The sequence below is a fragment of the Rhopilema esculentum genome, chromosome 18 (assembly GCF_057945365.1).
Source record: "Rhopilema esculentum isolate cy_ngs chromosome 18, ASM5794536v1, whole genome shotgun sequence".
Lineage (NCBI taxonomy): Eukaryota > Metazoa > Cnidaria > Scyphozoa > Rhizostomeae > Rhizostomatidae > Rhopilema > Rhopilema esculentum.
Genome location: NC_142832.1, coordinates 252,130 through 266,478, shown reverse-complemented (window position 1 = coordinate 266,478; position 14,349 = coordinate 252,130). Strand labels below are relative to the sequence as shown.

The 14,349-nt window shown below is 38.0% G+C and overlaps 2 protein-coding genes across 2 annotated transcripts; both read right to left on the bottom strand.

Moving 5' to 3' along the window:
- Positions 1-569: 569 nt before the first annotated feature.
- On the bottom strand, positions 570-6,229 carry LOC135681063 (aquaporin-9). The gene is made up of 7 exons (XM_065195346.2): positions 5,528-6,229; positions 4,415-4,547; positions 3,638-3,764; positions 3,220-3,357; positions 2,731-2,849; positions 1,938-2,155; positions 570-1,166 (listed from the first exon to the last, which is right to left on the bottom strand). Exons 2-7 carry the CDS (start codon positions 4,496-4,498, stop codon positions 983-985), a joined length of 870 nt encoding a protein of 289 aa, XP_065051418.1. The 5' UTR covers positions 4,499-4,547; positions 5,528-6,229; the 3' UTR covers positions 570-982.
- Positions 6,230-6,365: 136 nt separating this feature from the next.
- LOC135681062 (aquaporin-7) lies at positions 6,366-14,261 on the bottom strand. The gene is made up of 7 exons (XM_065195345.2): positions 14,037-14,261; positions 11,325-11,460; positions 10,466-10,592; positions 9,238-9,375; positions 8,220-8,350; positions 7,531-7,748; positions 6,366-7,284 (listed from the first exon to the last, which is right to left on the bottom strand). The coding sequence occupies exons 1-7, from the start codon at positions 14,228-14,230 to the stop codon at positions 7,068-7,070; spliced, it is 1,161 nt and encodes a 386-aa protein (XP_065051417.2). The 5' UTR covers positions 14,231-14,261; the 3' UTR covers positions 6,366-7,067.
- Between the last annotated feature and the right edge of the window lie 88 nt (positions 14,262-14,349).

Here is a 14,349-nt window from a genome sequence, read left to right as displayed (position 1 = left end):
TGTTTAACAAAAGTTGCTCTCAATAGTTGCAAATTTTATCTAGCTTTTTAAACTAAGTAATTTTCAACAGGTCTGATTTTCATAAGTAATTGTCCGACTAAATGCGAGTTTTAGGCGACACTTGGAAATTCTGCCAAATGTATCTTTTTTTCTAATTCTATGGTGTTCCTCGGCTAAATGCCGTAAAAGTTTTTTAGAATATCCATCCTCAGAATATTGAATAAGATTATTTATTTCTTCTCAAGCTCGTTGTAAGGATACATGAATTTCAGTAAAGCACCGCTTGTCTCTTGAAAATGGTCTACATAAGAAATTATAGAAATCAATAATCATTTTAGAAAACCGGGTGTGACCAAGAAATGGGTGTGGTCTAAAGGGTGTGGTCAACCCTCTATCTCATTTCGGCGGTAGTCAGATTTTTGGCTGGATCCGCCACTGCTGTAGCACCTTTTTCTAGGAGTCAAGTATTTAAAGAAGACTTTTGACTCTTAACTTATGTTCAAAGCCTCGCAAAGCAGGTTTAAAACACATTTAATATCAAGAACTGAATGTTAAGATAAACGACCTAATTGCTCCACTATTCTCAACATGAAAATAGTTATGTTTTTTCAAATAGATTTATTCTTACAACATATTTTGTTTAAATAAGAAGTATAGAGATTTTAAAACAAACCAGAGAAATTTACACATGTTTCATGTAGTCAATCGCCAGATGTGATAAAAGACAGAGTGGAAATGATAGGTAATAAATTGTCTGCTGTTGATGTGTGTGAAAGTTCAGTTTTCTTCAGAATGGAAATATTTGTCTGATTTGCGACAAAGGTTGTGTAGTGTGGCTGTACACCAGATATGTAATTGCCATCTGTCTCGTATCAAATCTAATGAAATCTTTAACATAGAACCATTATTTAAACTAGGACCATTCTCCTTCCATATCAGTTGAATCAACTCGTTTTCTGAACAACTGCTGCATTCTCAAGCCTCATTCTGATGCTTCCCCAGCGTTATTTTCAGGATCATCCTTCAAAGGTCGCTTTTCTTCCGGGTAGTAATCCTCTTCCTCAGTGTGATGGTGGATACCAACGGTCATTTCATAGAGCAAACCTCCAGCAATCCCGCCAACGAATTGCCCAAGGATCGGGTACCAGAACCATCCACCGTGGGCTCTAGCATTAATAATTAATTCAATGTCAAGTCTTTATCATGTTGCTAGATTCAATGAAAGACGATTGTTCAATCAATGTTACCTATGTGCACAGGAATTTCAAAAAAACAGAAAAGCAAAAACCCTCATCTTTTTTCTAATATTTCAAAGTCAGTCGATCAGAACTGCTTTTTAGAAAGAAAGAAATCACCTCAAATTAACGGCTTAATATACTATATTGTAGTGTCTTTGTGAATCTCTTCCAAAAAGGTTTTCAAGTGTTTCAAATGAAAGGTTTTTAAGTATCCAAAAGCCCACTCGGATATTGCTACATTTAAACTTAAGTATAAGATACATTTTGACGTCTATTAATAAATTATGACTATTAATTTCACGTCTAAAATACTCGGTGCGTTTAAAAAAGTTCCCTCCGCTCTTTTAAATTTCTGATTTTCTCCTAACCTTCCACTACTTTTGTAGCATTGAAGAGTAGGACAAAAACGAATAAACTCTTAAACAGAAGGAGATTCAATAAGCTCTGGATCAGAAATCGTAAGGACAATATCTGTCGTTATTAAACGTGTGAATTAATAAGAAAACAATTATCTTATTAGCATGTAGAATGTGCCCGAACATTTTTCAGAAAGTTGCTTACAAAAATGAAGTACATAGAAGCCAAGTTTTATAGATAATAGATGAATAGTTTTTCGATTACCAGTATGCAGGTGTGCATTACTGCTGCACGAAAAACAATGAAAAAATCATTTTCAAATATAACGGATTCTAAACTTACGAAAATGGCTCCTTTCCCCAGCCAGCAACGGCAGTGAAGACTCTGGGGATCAAATCACGAGCTGGGTTAACTCCGAATCCTGCGTTGATTCCAAAGGATGTTCCAAGTGTCATGACAATTAGGCCGATGAGGAGAGGGGCCATGTTCGATCCTGGGCCAATGTTCTTGTTGTCCAGAAGTGCGAAGATTGTGCCCACGAATATGGCGGTGGCCAGCATCTGCGAAAAGTAAACGTAAGTTTTTGCGATTTAGTTTTTGATTCCGCATACGAGATTCTATTCATGCGGGCAAATACGTAGTTCTGATCATGCTGGTTTTCGTTTAAAAAAGTAATGTTGACAGAAAGGCAGCGTATCAAAACTGTAAGGGGACTTTCAAAAGAAAGAGGGTACAGGAAATTAAATAGAAAAGGTTATTATGAAGGGGACAGTAAACTCTATACACTCCTGATCCTAATTCTATCAATTTATAGAAAACCATTCACAGAATAGCATCAGTTTCAAGTAACCAGCAGTGCTTTGGGTTGAGAAATACGGCTATGGGAGAATCCAAAGCCAATGGAAATATAGCAACAAATTACGGTTTTGTTTCGTCACTTTTAATTATGCATAGCCTTAGCTTGATCGTGATGTTTACGGACATTAGAAGTTGATTTTGCTCAAAAGAAAAGTGTAAGAATATGGAATTTAGGAAGAAAGTAGATGATGGGTTACTCAGCAACCCAGAGACGAAAACAGAGAAGACATTTTCAGTAAGAGTGGGCCTTGCTTCGAACTGATGCTAGGTGCCGTACCTGATCTCCGAATCCGCTCCAGTTAGAGACAAAATCAGGCGGGTACGTTGAGAATATTCCTGCGGTCCCGTTGACTCCGGATGTCAACCGAGCTGCACCACTGAATTCCACCAAGTAGTCTGTCAAATTAATTTATCCGATTATTCATACTTCTTTAGAATTGGTCATTGGTTTTAGTCGGAAACGAATAGTAACATGACCCCTTAACTTCGGTTGGTTCCTGAACTTGTTCTGTGAATGTGAAATGCCACTAAAACACGAATTTAACCAAGTTCAGGTTACGGGGTCAATTATCTTGGGCGAGGCAGTCCCTTTTTGCCTTTGAAGGTCGCAATCAACCACACATCTGTATTTAATTGCAAGGGCAGTATCGAACCTGGAGGTATCGCTCAATTCATGGGTACAATAAGAGTTAAACGACAAGCTCTTAATCACTGAATTTACTGATGTTTCAGTTGCATTACGTGTTTATATCAGTTCGTATATTACCGTGGTAGACGCCAAAAACTCCTGCGCAGGCAATGAAGGCGCCAATGAACTGAGACAGCATATACCAAGGGAGCTTTGACCAAGGAAATCGATCGCAAACTGCAAGAGCCAATGACACTGCTGGGTTGATGTGTCCACCTTAATCAAGGAGGGAAACGTCAATTTCAATTACCAAGGGAAATGCATTTTCTGCAAAAAGTTAATCAAGAACGACAAGGGTTTGGGAATCATTCGTGGTAATCTTTTTTAGTATGGTCTGGTTAGACTTGTGGATAATTGGTAGGTAATAGCTCACTCCTAAGTATATTGATGAATAAGTGATCTAAACACAATGTAAATAAAGAATACAAATAAAAACAATATGAATAAATACAGCATGAAGAACAACAAAATACACAGTGCCGCAAGAAGCTAATACCTGAAATGCCTCCTGCCCAGTAGATGCCAAATGCCACACCCATGCCCCACCCAAAATCAACAGAAAAGTAGTTTCCAAACTGCTGTTTCGCGAGGACAAATTGAGCGACTGAGCCACAACCAATTGCCTGGAATTAGAATTGCCTTGAGAAAACATTGCAAGAAAGAGAAGGAAAGTACAGAATCACTTAGGTGGAAATGTAGAGATTCCAACCGCAAATAAACATCTATATATAGAAATGCATTTGATCGGGTTAATCTTCTGAAGATCATTTAAAACTGTAAAGAGTTCACCACAAAATTGTAAAATATTAAGTCCGTTTCTCCTTTTTAATTTCCAAACCTATGAGTATGTCAAAGAATTTGAAAGCTACAGTAATCTTACAAATTTATATACGAAGCTTTTATTTGGAGAACCCCTTATTAAGGAGGGACCATCTCACTAGATCAGCTAATCGACGAGAGAAAACCGATAATTGTGTTGACCAGTAATTGAATGATTTCACAATGTGATTGGCAATGAGTATTTGGCTTTTTTTAAAGAAGTTGCAAAAACCAACACAGTCAGGCTCATGTTGGCTGCAATGCTGGGTGCTATTACAGTGCTTACAAACAAAATATCGACTTCGCGTTTCTATCTTATTTAGATTATACTAATATGATGTCATTGAAGCACATACGAGTTCAAATTTTGAAATTTGCATTTTCCGAGCTATTTTGTATGTCTGTGTCATTATTCGACTTTTGGTATTTTCAATAAAGATGTAAACGAGCATACCACAAGAATAAATGTTCCCATCATTTCAGCCAAACATTGTCGAGCGAGTAGAGGGGTTTTGAGCCCCCGAAGTTTCTCAATCATCTTTGAACGCTTTCTTCAATTTCTTCCGTACTTTTCTTTCTTTACATACCTAAATGTGAGAAGAATGGGCTCTAAATACGTGTTTAGTATATCAGTAAGTGATTAGACGATGCCAAGATTGAAGTGTTGACCAATTGAGTCACGTGTAGTCCCGTTGAGTCCCAAAAGAGACCTTACCAGAAGCACTCGCTTACCGCTTGTTGTGAGCATTCTTTATACACGCACCGGCACTCAGAACAATTCTTGTTTACTCAAAGAAGTGTTATTGCACTACAGATGCCTTTGATTACCTGCTCAGTTGCATAAACAAAGACTGCAGCCTTTTGCAGAAAGCATGCTAATCTTATGTGGAGGAACGACGCAAACCTGAATCTTTGTATCTCTTTTTTCGATCATTCGGCACCGAGCTAATTTAGCACTAGAACCCAAAATATCATTTGTTAGAATATAATTTCCTACTTTCTACTTCAATGCTGCAGATTGCAAAGTGAACTGTTTAATGCAATCTGAAGAAAACCTGTTGCCTTTCTTTGCATTGAAAATTCCATCAGCTCTGTAGTTATGGCTCAGCACATCCAGGGATTTCATTCTTACGAACGTTGTCTGTTGTGCATTTTAAATGGCTGGACAAATTAGTTGAAAATAATATGATATCACAAACGTTGAATTTCCAACTACATTTTACCCTTTCTCGTCAAGATCCGTCCATTTTGGAAACGGATATTTAAGATTTACAGTTACTTCTATGGACTTTCGCTGTTTCCTTGGTTTCTTATTCCTTTTAACTATTAGCGGATTTGATTTTTGAATTTACACGCCTTTTGACCAAAGAGATAAACACGTATGTTTTATTTTGCTCATTAAACTATGCTACAAATAATAACATTAAGTTAACAGGTACTCAGAGTACGAAAAAGTGCAATTGTTGAAAACATCAATCATCTTTTAACATGCCTGTTGGTTTAATTTGGGTATTTTGTAACCTTTAAAAGAAATAAGAAAAAGTACACAACAGAGTATTTCACTTACCCATCCAAAAACAAATTGTTGTCGAATTTTTAAGTATGTTTGGAAAGTGATTTTTAATTAGGTCGTGCCATTTGTATGAGATGGCAGTTGTGTGTCTACTCAACCGTTTGGTTTCAATGCTCATTTATAGATCAGGACCTGCGATCGTTACCAGCAGCGCAATAGGAGCCATAGACAATGCTACCCTGAAATCGCTCTTCCTTTCGACAAACAAGATATGGAACACGCTATTCCTTCAAAGCTATTTGGGGATGAAAAAAAGATAATGCCTGGTAGTACCCTGTTCACAAGTAAATGCGAATAAAGATTAAGGTCCGATTGATTTTTGTGATCTGGCAATGGGCACGATACAGACCACCAGGGTCACATTAACCACATTTCTGCCTTCTTAGAAAGATTGGGAAGGTTATTTTTTTCATCAAAATTTTTGTGCCTGTGACACATCAGCAATAGACGATGCGCTGCTGTCAATACTTTGATTTTTTCTTGGTTTCTTTTTAATTTTTGCCTTTCTCTCTTTCTATTTTTCTTTCCCTCATTTTCTCATTCTCCGCAAATGTGCGCCTACAAATGTGCACCTTGAACCATAGAACCTCTATAGGACCGCTGTAAGACTGCCAACTGGCTAGGACTGTATCAAATTATAAGTTTTCCGATTCCAATCGTTCCTGTGAACGTTTCTATTAAACCTTTTGGCCCGTTTTTACTGACGGGAGTCAAGGAACAGAAATCATAAGGTGTGATCACATCGAAAGACAAGTCTTCTCTTTTCTCAGGCTTAAAAAAGTACCTTCTGATGCCAGGTAATGACAGGTAGGTCAGAGAAATGCGGAGGAGAAAATGATTTATAAAATTTATGTATCGAATAGACATAACACTTATTTAAAATCTCAGTGAAATTACTAAGTACACATATCATTGATTTTATGTTATTTCCTTTGTACATTATGTATTATATGGTTTGTTTAGTCGCACAAATCAATATACTCTTTGTATCAAATCTGAGGAAAATTTCAACTTAAGAGTTCTGTCATGGTCCAGTGATTCAGAAGTAAGATAACTTCAAATCAGATATTTGTTTCGCTCCCTAAAAGAATCCTTTTAAGATAAAGTAACCTCATTTTTACATGAAGTACCTTGGCTTAAAAAGAGATGGTTTTGATTCCTTTTGCCGAATAAAGCCACAAAAATATAGCAGATACAAAACCACACTTATTGTTCGTTCTGACAACTCCGTAGATATACACGGTGTATTACTACAAGACACTAGATTGCTACCGGACAATGACAGAAAGCTTCCTACAGAATATGGTGGGCCTTCCAAAATTGATCGAGGCAAAGTTTTACTTCAAAAAAAGTATTTCCGTTCACATAATGGCGTGAGCGACACAACACTTTCTGCCATCCCCAAAGTGAACTTTGAGAAGAATTTTTTTCTTTTTTAAAATGAAAAGGGTACAAATAAAATTCTGAATTTAAGCTGTTTGTATGTCAATCACAGAGAGCGTTTTTTTCTCACTTTCCATCATACCAAATGTATTCACTGTTCGACTTCACATTCCTTATTTTGAACGCATCCGGGGTCATCCCCACTTTTCCGTGAAAATTTGACGATGACATCGTCTGCCCTCGGAGTGTTTGAAACCTCGTACTCATGATGATGATGCATTGAAATTGTGACTGTGTACAGCACACCACCAAGGACTCCGCCAATCAGTTGACCAAATACTGGATACCAAAACCAATGGTCATGCACGCTGTGACGAATAACACATGCTATTATGAAACAGTCTAGGATCATGGCCTTTAGAAAAAATAGTGCCTTAGAAAAAGTGATGTAAAAGTGTCTTATGGTTGCCATATTGGCAGGAAGTGCCCTTATTTAGCTTTAAAAGTCAGATAAGTTCTTTCTATTATTCACTACATTTTATGGCAAAAGCTAAATTCTTGTATATGCACGTTTGCAGTGTAAATTGCGTACGATTTTGAGCTGCCCCACTTACGTGAATGGTTTCGTTCCCCAACCAGCCATGGCTGTGAAGATTCTTGGCATTAGATCACGTGCAGGATTGATACCATAACCGCAATTCAAACCCAGCGTCATTCCAATAACCCAAACGAGGCAGCCCACCATATAAGGAAGTTGCTTGGGTTCTGCGCCGTTGTTTTTGTTGTCCGTCAGCGCAAAAATAGTGCCCACAAGTATCATCGTCCCAAATATCTGTAATTTTAACGAAGGTTGTTTAATATGTGAGAAGAGCAACTTCGTTATTTATATGAGAAAATGAAACGTTAATAGACGATATGCTACAATACTTGTCATATGTATGGCATTGGCCTTATAGTAGCCAGGCAAAAGACTCAAAGACATAAGAAGGACCTATAAAGGGTCCAAATTAGAAAAGGGCTATGTCTTGCTTCCTGCCCATGTCACATGAAATCTTCACTTAAATCTTTTCTCTGTGTTCAGAAGAGAATCATATTTGTTTTTTTCCTGAAGGTTGCTCCAACCTTTCCAAGCCCCTGCCCACCACGATTTTTCGCCTGTGGTGGAACACATATACATTGGGATGTATTTCTGTGGCAGGAGCGATAACTTGATTGGCAGCGAATATCAATATAGAATGGAGAATGGAACGTTTGTCTAGTTTGAGCACTTTTAGCCGGCAAGCACCGCAAAAGAAGTAATTACCTGATCAGAAAAGCCCGACCAATTGGATATGCTCTTTTTTCCATCGCTAAATGGATATGTAGACCAGATGCCTGCGGTGGCTAAAGCTCCTTCGGTGTGGCGAGTTCCACCATCATATATATTCAGTGCATCTTGAAGAAAATAGAACGATGAAGAAGCATTTTTAATGTCCCAGAATATCATGATTCTTATATGTTTGCATCACTCGCCAATCAGCGTCAGTTCAAAGTTCGAAGTTTCAAAGTTCAATCATTATCAAAATTATATGGATTTTAAACTAAGGATAAAGGGAAAGGTGGGGCTTTTTCTCCTGCAATTACTTTCTATGTGATAACTGAACACCAGAAATACATTTTGTCATGTTTCAACATTTTGTGTTTGTATTGGTTTAACGAGACATTCCATTTGTTCTTTATTTTTATCGCTGATAATTACTCCTACGGAAATATTCATGAAACCAAAATCTCTCTTGGTTGGCAGTTCTTACCCTACTTGTCGAGAAGTGGTTAGCGAACGAACCGCTTAGGGTGGAAGTTTTAAAACCATTGGAATAAACTGGCTGCAATTAATAATTTGTTTGGTGATCGACGTTGTATTCAACATCTTTTGATACGTTCCTTCAACTATATGGCATATCTGAAAGAAATAAATTATGTGGCCCAGTTATATGGTAAAGGGCTACAGTGCTCTGTAAAGGTTTTTTCAAACCATACCCTCAGGAACCTAGAGGCTTAGTGTTCATGTCAGCCCTCGCCTCTACTTGACACTATCTCTACCCACATGTCAATAACAAATCATGGATTGAATGTTCTGAAATGGCAAAACCCGATTGATTACAAGAAAGTTCCAAAGGCGCTGAGACGTTCGCTCGGTATGGTGCCTCGCTCTGATGATTTGGCTTGCTAGTTGCATTAGTTGCATATCTACATTTTAGATGAGGAAAACCATTAAATTGTATAGGTTGTAATTAGTCGTTCCCAGTCCTCCACTTTGAACTAGAAATATTAGCATACTTTACCCTTGTAAATGCCGTACATGCAGGCTGAGGCGAGAAAGGAGCCCAGCGTCTGTCCTGCCCAGTACACAGGTAGTTTTCGCCATTTCAGCCTTCCAAAACAGGCCATAGCAAGAGTTACAGCTGGGTTTATGTGTCCTCCTGAAACGACGTTACCCATGGTTAGATATGCAGCGAATGATCACATATTGACCACTGAGATCACATTTGTGTACTGTGACAAAATTAGCTCTACGCTGAAAAAAGTTGTAGATGCCAATATCTATGTTTTTCATCTAATTCAATTCGAGGCCAGCACTAACAAATCGTTACTTGTTCGATGTACAAGGAGTAACTCTTCAGCCTACTTGCTTTAGAGTTATTCTGTCAAAGCAGAAAAGATTTTTACGACACATATTCAACTGCTCAATGTTTTGAGAAATTATCATGATTTAAACTAGATGAAGATATAAAGGAATTGCTGGCTCTCTTGTAAAGCCCTGGCAAAACGACTAAACATTTCACTAAACATTTCACTCAACTTTTGTTTAGTCAAAAGTTTAGTAAAATGTTTAGTCTTTTTGCCACCCTGTTTAGTGTTGTTTAGTCGTGTTGAGTGTTGTTGAGCAAAGTTTGATCCTGGTCAAAAATGTCAAAAAACCAATTGAACATTTGTTGTGATCGCGCAGGCGCTCTAGCTGTGGAAATCCAACGGTTTTCGTCTGTTTTCGTTGGTTTTCCTGTCTCTACATGATCCAAAAAGCCTTTATGAGACATCTGCATATCTCGTTGTACGCTACTGTGTCTTCTTCAACAGTCAACTTTGTTGTCAATGTGCTAAAAAGTCTTTTCTTTCCCCGTCGCTTCATCCAATTTATATTTTTATCCACCGCTTGTACATGCAACAAAATAAACCAAAAGCAAATTTCTATGCAAGATGCCCTATAACCTAACAGCGTCATAGACAGCTCGCAGTTCAAAAAGTTGAGAGAAGTTTAGTGAAAAGTTTAGTCACGTTTTGCCACCCTCGCTAAACTTCGCTCAACTTCACTAAACAAATATTGGGTGAAATGTTCAGTGAAATGTTTAGTCGTTTTGCCAGGGCTTAAGGTTACCTGTGTAACACCACCATCTAGGTTCTTGATTCTCAACAAAAGTTGACTTATTGCTCCGTTCTAGGGCAAATGTTGTAACACCACTTAGAAAGCTAAAAGCCATATCGATTTGCATAAAGCAAAGCGTGCTAACTCACCAGAAATACCAAGTGACCAGAACACGCCAAACGTGACGCCAAGTCCCCAACTGATATTTACGGAGAGAAAACCACCTAATACTTCTTTACCCAGTTTAAATTGTGCAACTGATCCAATACCAAATACCTAGAACGACAATCCTGCATCTTGAGAAAAAAACCTTGGATTTAAAACAGAAATGGCTAAGCTATTTTCTTCACAACTTAATTTAGTCTGTATAAGTAAAGGCTTCTAGATAACGATTCTAGTTAACTCTTCGGTATCATTTCGCTTTGACTTTCATTTCTATTGCCAAACTAGACTGAAGATATTACTGAACAGTTATTAGAAGTGACTAGCCTCCCTCGCCAGCCACCAGCTTATCATGTTCTAAATTGCAGTACCCATACTCTAAATTTTAGAATATGGGATGTGCCTATGCTAGATGTTCATCTAAACACCCGGTGCCCTCGCAGGCGATCTTTCATTGATTTAATTGAAGCAAATTAATCACTTAAATGCGGATTCCCTAAATAACTATCTTCAGCCATACTAGCCCACAACCTGGGATTGTGTTACAGTTTTTTTTACTATTGATCGAAACACCCAACTGGTGTTGGGAAATAATATCAAGTAGATATCCAAAGGCCTCTGTCAACTGTTACTTAAGACAAACAGCTGGATCGCAGTAACGAGTAATGATATGGTTGATACAATACAATGAATCGAGACTTTGTTGGGAGACGAACCAGCATTTGTTCGAAATCCGTTGGCTTTACAATTTTGCATTATAGGCTCGTCTTCCCAACAAGTCAACGTGTTCACAGGGTGTTTCAATTTTATATGCCTCTAAATTTGCTTTTATAACAATGATACTACCATAAGTATAAATGTTCCCATCATCTCTGCGAGGAATTCTCTCATGCTTTGATTTGCTTTCAAGCGACCACTCAACCTGACAATTGCGTCCATGATCGTCATTCCAATAACCCCGTGCTTGCCTGCTTCAGTTTCCCTGCAGCGTTTGAAAAATAATGATAAATAAAGGTTCACAGTAACTGAGTTCTGATGAATATGATATTGCGATTTTGGATTATGTCAACTATAGAACAGAGACTTCTGATTTGAATATTACTTTTTTCCGCCATCGAGAAGCTGTGTTTCTAGCTATAGGCTACAAATATCCTCTTTACCCAATGATATGATGAAATGCAAATGTCATTCTAATTAGAATAGTTTCATAGTTAAACATTTCGTAATCTAAACGATTTATTCTGCAGTGCCATCGGAACGAAATTCATATTGGGGGGGATGTTTTCCTTCTCATTCACTTGCTACAGTTTGACAATTATTGGGGGAGCTCCAGCCCCCCAGCCCCCCGGTTCCGGTGGGTCTGTTCTCAGCGAAATCGCAAGTGCACTTTACAATTAATACCGATTTCAGTTTTACAGATTTCAAATTTCAGTCGATTTCAGTTTTACAATTAATACCCCCGTCAATTAAACGCCGCATCAAATATCCCAGAAATGCAGCACATGCGGTAGGCGTTAGAAAGGAATACAGTAAAATATCCCTCCTTGAACCGCTGTTGAAGGACAGGGCTCTCTTGCTCCGTCCTCCCCTCTGGTTGCTCATTATGCGCGCGGGCGTAGCCCCCAAATTTGAGCATGCGTATTTAAAATCAAGCCCACTTGACATGCTCAGATTTGGGCGCTACGCCCGCGCGCACAAAAAATGTGAAATGGAAATCGGCCTTTAGATTAGAAAACTTTAGATTCATTATTTCTATTACAAGATAATGAATAGTCGCATATAATGGTTAGTTGGAACCAAAATTTGGCCAAGAGCGAACTTTGTCGATTTCTCTCAGCGTTATTTCTCCTTGGCTCGCCACACCCCTAGACGAATTGATGACAGTTGCCCTGTAGGAAGTGGAAATCCTATATCAACTACAGGATCAATGCAAGCCATATTTATTTTGAAAAGCAGCATGTTTGTGCTGTGTTGTACTCCGTCACGTCACATGTACATATTCTGTGACTCAATATTTATCTCGAGATACTGCTGAAATGTGTTCGCTCCAAGGGTGTCGCGACTGGGGGTGTGTGGGGGGTGTCACAATAACTGAACATATCTCAATAGTATCTCAACTTCAGGTAAAATCAACTCGGTGGAAGAAGCGCTTTAGGTATTTCAGAGACCTTCATGTCATAAAATCAATAAAGGATCAAGCAAAGGTAGTTGCTCCTTGGTTAAATATGATATTCTATGATATGAATGAAGGTAGACAAACTAATTATTTGAAGACTTGAATATTTCTTTTTGGCACTAAATCCAAAAATCCAGAAATCATCATATAAAGATGAAAGTTGTGAATTATATACAGAGTTAGATTGAAAAAGTGTATTGCAGATGTTTGTGACAGCAACTAAAGAATTTCAGGCAAAATTTTTTAATCAGGTGAATTTGTAGTCCGCATCCCCCCCCCCCCCCAACAAGGCTTGCCTCGCGACGGCCCTGGTTCGCTCCATTAATTAATCTATTCAGGTTTAGTTTACTGTATTTATTATGAAATTCTTTTAACATACTGTTTACGCGCCCAGTGGAATCTGACTTAAGTAAAGGTAGTTGTGTTATTTATTTAAGAAGAAACTGAAACCGAGAAACCGAGCTCTGAGACGGTCAGAAATTAGGAAACATTGTTCCTATAAAAAAGCATGTGCTTCAAATGATTCTTTTCGACGCTAAGGCACCTATTTTATGTATTCTGTTTATTAATTGACATAGATGATAGAAATAATTTCTTTTGACAAATTACAGTCTTTTGTTTTTATAAGAATAATTTTATAAGAACACGAGCATCAAAATTGGTCAAAAGTTAAGTACAAATATTGAACGACGTTTTATCTTATAAACAATGGATTTTTAGCCATGTTTGGGGGCTTTTTGTGAATATTCAAACTTGTCAGCAAATGAAGGTTGTCTCACTCATTTTGTTGGCAAATGAGGCCTGAATCTCACTCACTTGGTTGGCAAAAGGCCTGAACACCTCCCTAGAGCAAAAAAGCTAGCACTCGCATTGGCTACACATTATTAATTTAAGAACAAATTAAGAACAATCCAGCCTCAGATTTTCGTAAGTATTTAGAACAGTCACACCGGACTTAAATATACAGGTTTTTATAAAACAAGAGTGTAGGTGTTCTTTTTTATGTTACCTTGTGATTAAGCATTCAATCATCAAAAAGTTGAGAATGCGAGTAGTAATTTCGAGCTTTACAAAAATGGCATTCTGCTTATATTGATAGAAAGGAATAGTTGTACCTCTGATAAGTGAGAGATCTCCTCCCTAGGTCAAGGGCCGAGGATATTCCTTCATCATGAATTATTGATTCATATCATTTTAGATTTTTGTCACTTACCGTTAGGTTTTCGCTAAACGGTTGTCAAAAGGAAAGTGATTGACGTGTGTACATTTTAGTTGCTTTACATTTTAATCTAATTTGCTCTCATAACCCCTTTCTCTTATCTTCTAATAAACTAGGTTATTCTCTTTTTGTCAGTTGTTGCTAAACATGTAAATAAACTCACCGAATGTTCTCCACCTGTAGAATGCAGCGATCAGGATGTTTACTGATAAGCAAGGCGTAACATGACCAGTCTAACCTCCAGCACAGCTGGATAGTCCGCGGTGCGCGTCCCGATACCGGAAGCGATGGCAACCCTCTCTCATGGAACAAAGATCTCCATTTTGTGCCCCTTCCACTGGAACCTACATGAAACATATGCGAACCATGATATTACCAAAAAGTAACCAGCTTGGAGACCGGGCTTTGGATTTCTGGACAGGTAGAAGCGTAGAAACGAAGTTGTTCCCAACAATCAGTGGCAATAACAATTAGCC

Excerpts from the sequence above, each read along its gene's own strand:
- LOC135681063 (XM_065195346.2), bottom strand. The coding sequence starts at position 4,498 with ATGATTGAGAAACTTCGGGGGCTCAAAACCCCTCTACTCGCTCGACAA. Across the intron at positions 3,358-3,637 it reads CTGGGCAGGAGGCATTTCAG|GTGGACACATCAACCCAGCA; the intron begins GTATTAGCTTCT and ends TCCTTGATTAAG. Across the intron at positions 1,167-1,937 it reads TGGGGAAAGGAGCCATTTTC|AGCCCACGGTGGATGGTTCT; the intron begins GTAAGTTTAGAA and ends TATTAATGCTAG.
- LOC135681062 (XM_065195345.2), bottom strand. The coding sequence starts at position 14,230 with ATGTTTCATGTAGGTTCCAGTGGAAGGGGCACAAAATGGAGATCTTTG. Across the intron at positions 10,593-11,324 it reads TGGGAACATTTATACTTATG|GTATTTGGTATTGGATCAGT; the intron begins GTAGTATCATTG and ends TTGTCGTTCTAG. Across the intron at positions 7,285-7,530 it reads TGGGGAACGAAACCATTCAC|CGTGCATGACCATTGGTTTT; the intron begins GTAAGTGGGGCA and ends TATTCGTCACAG.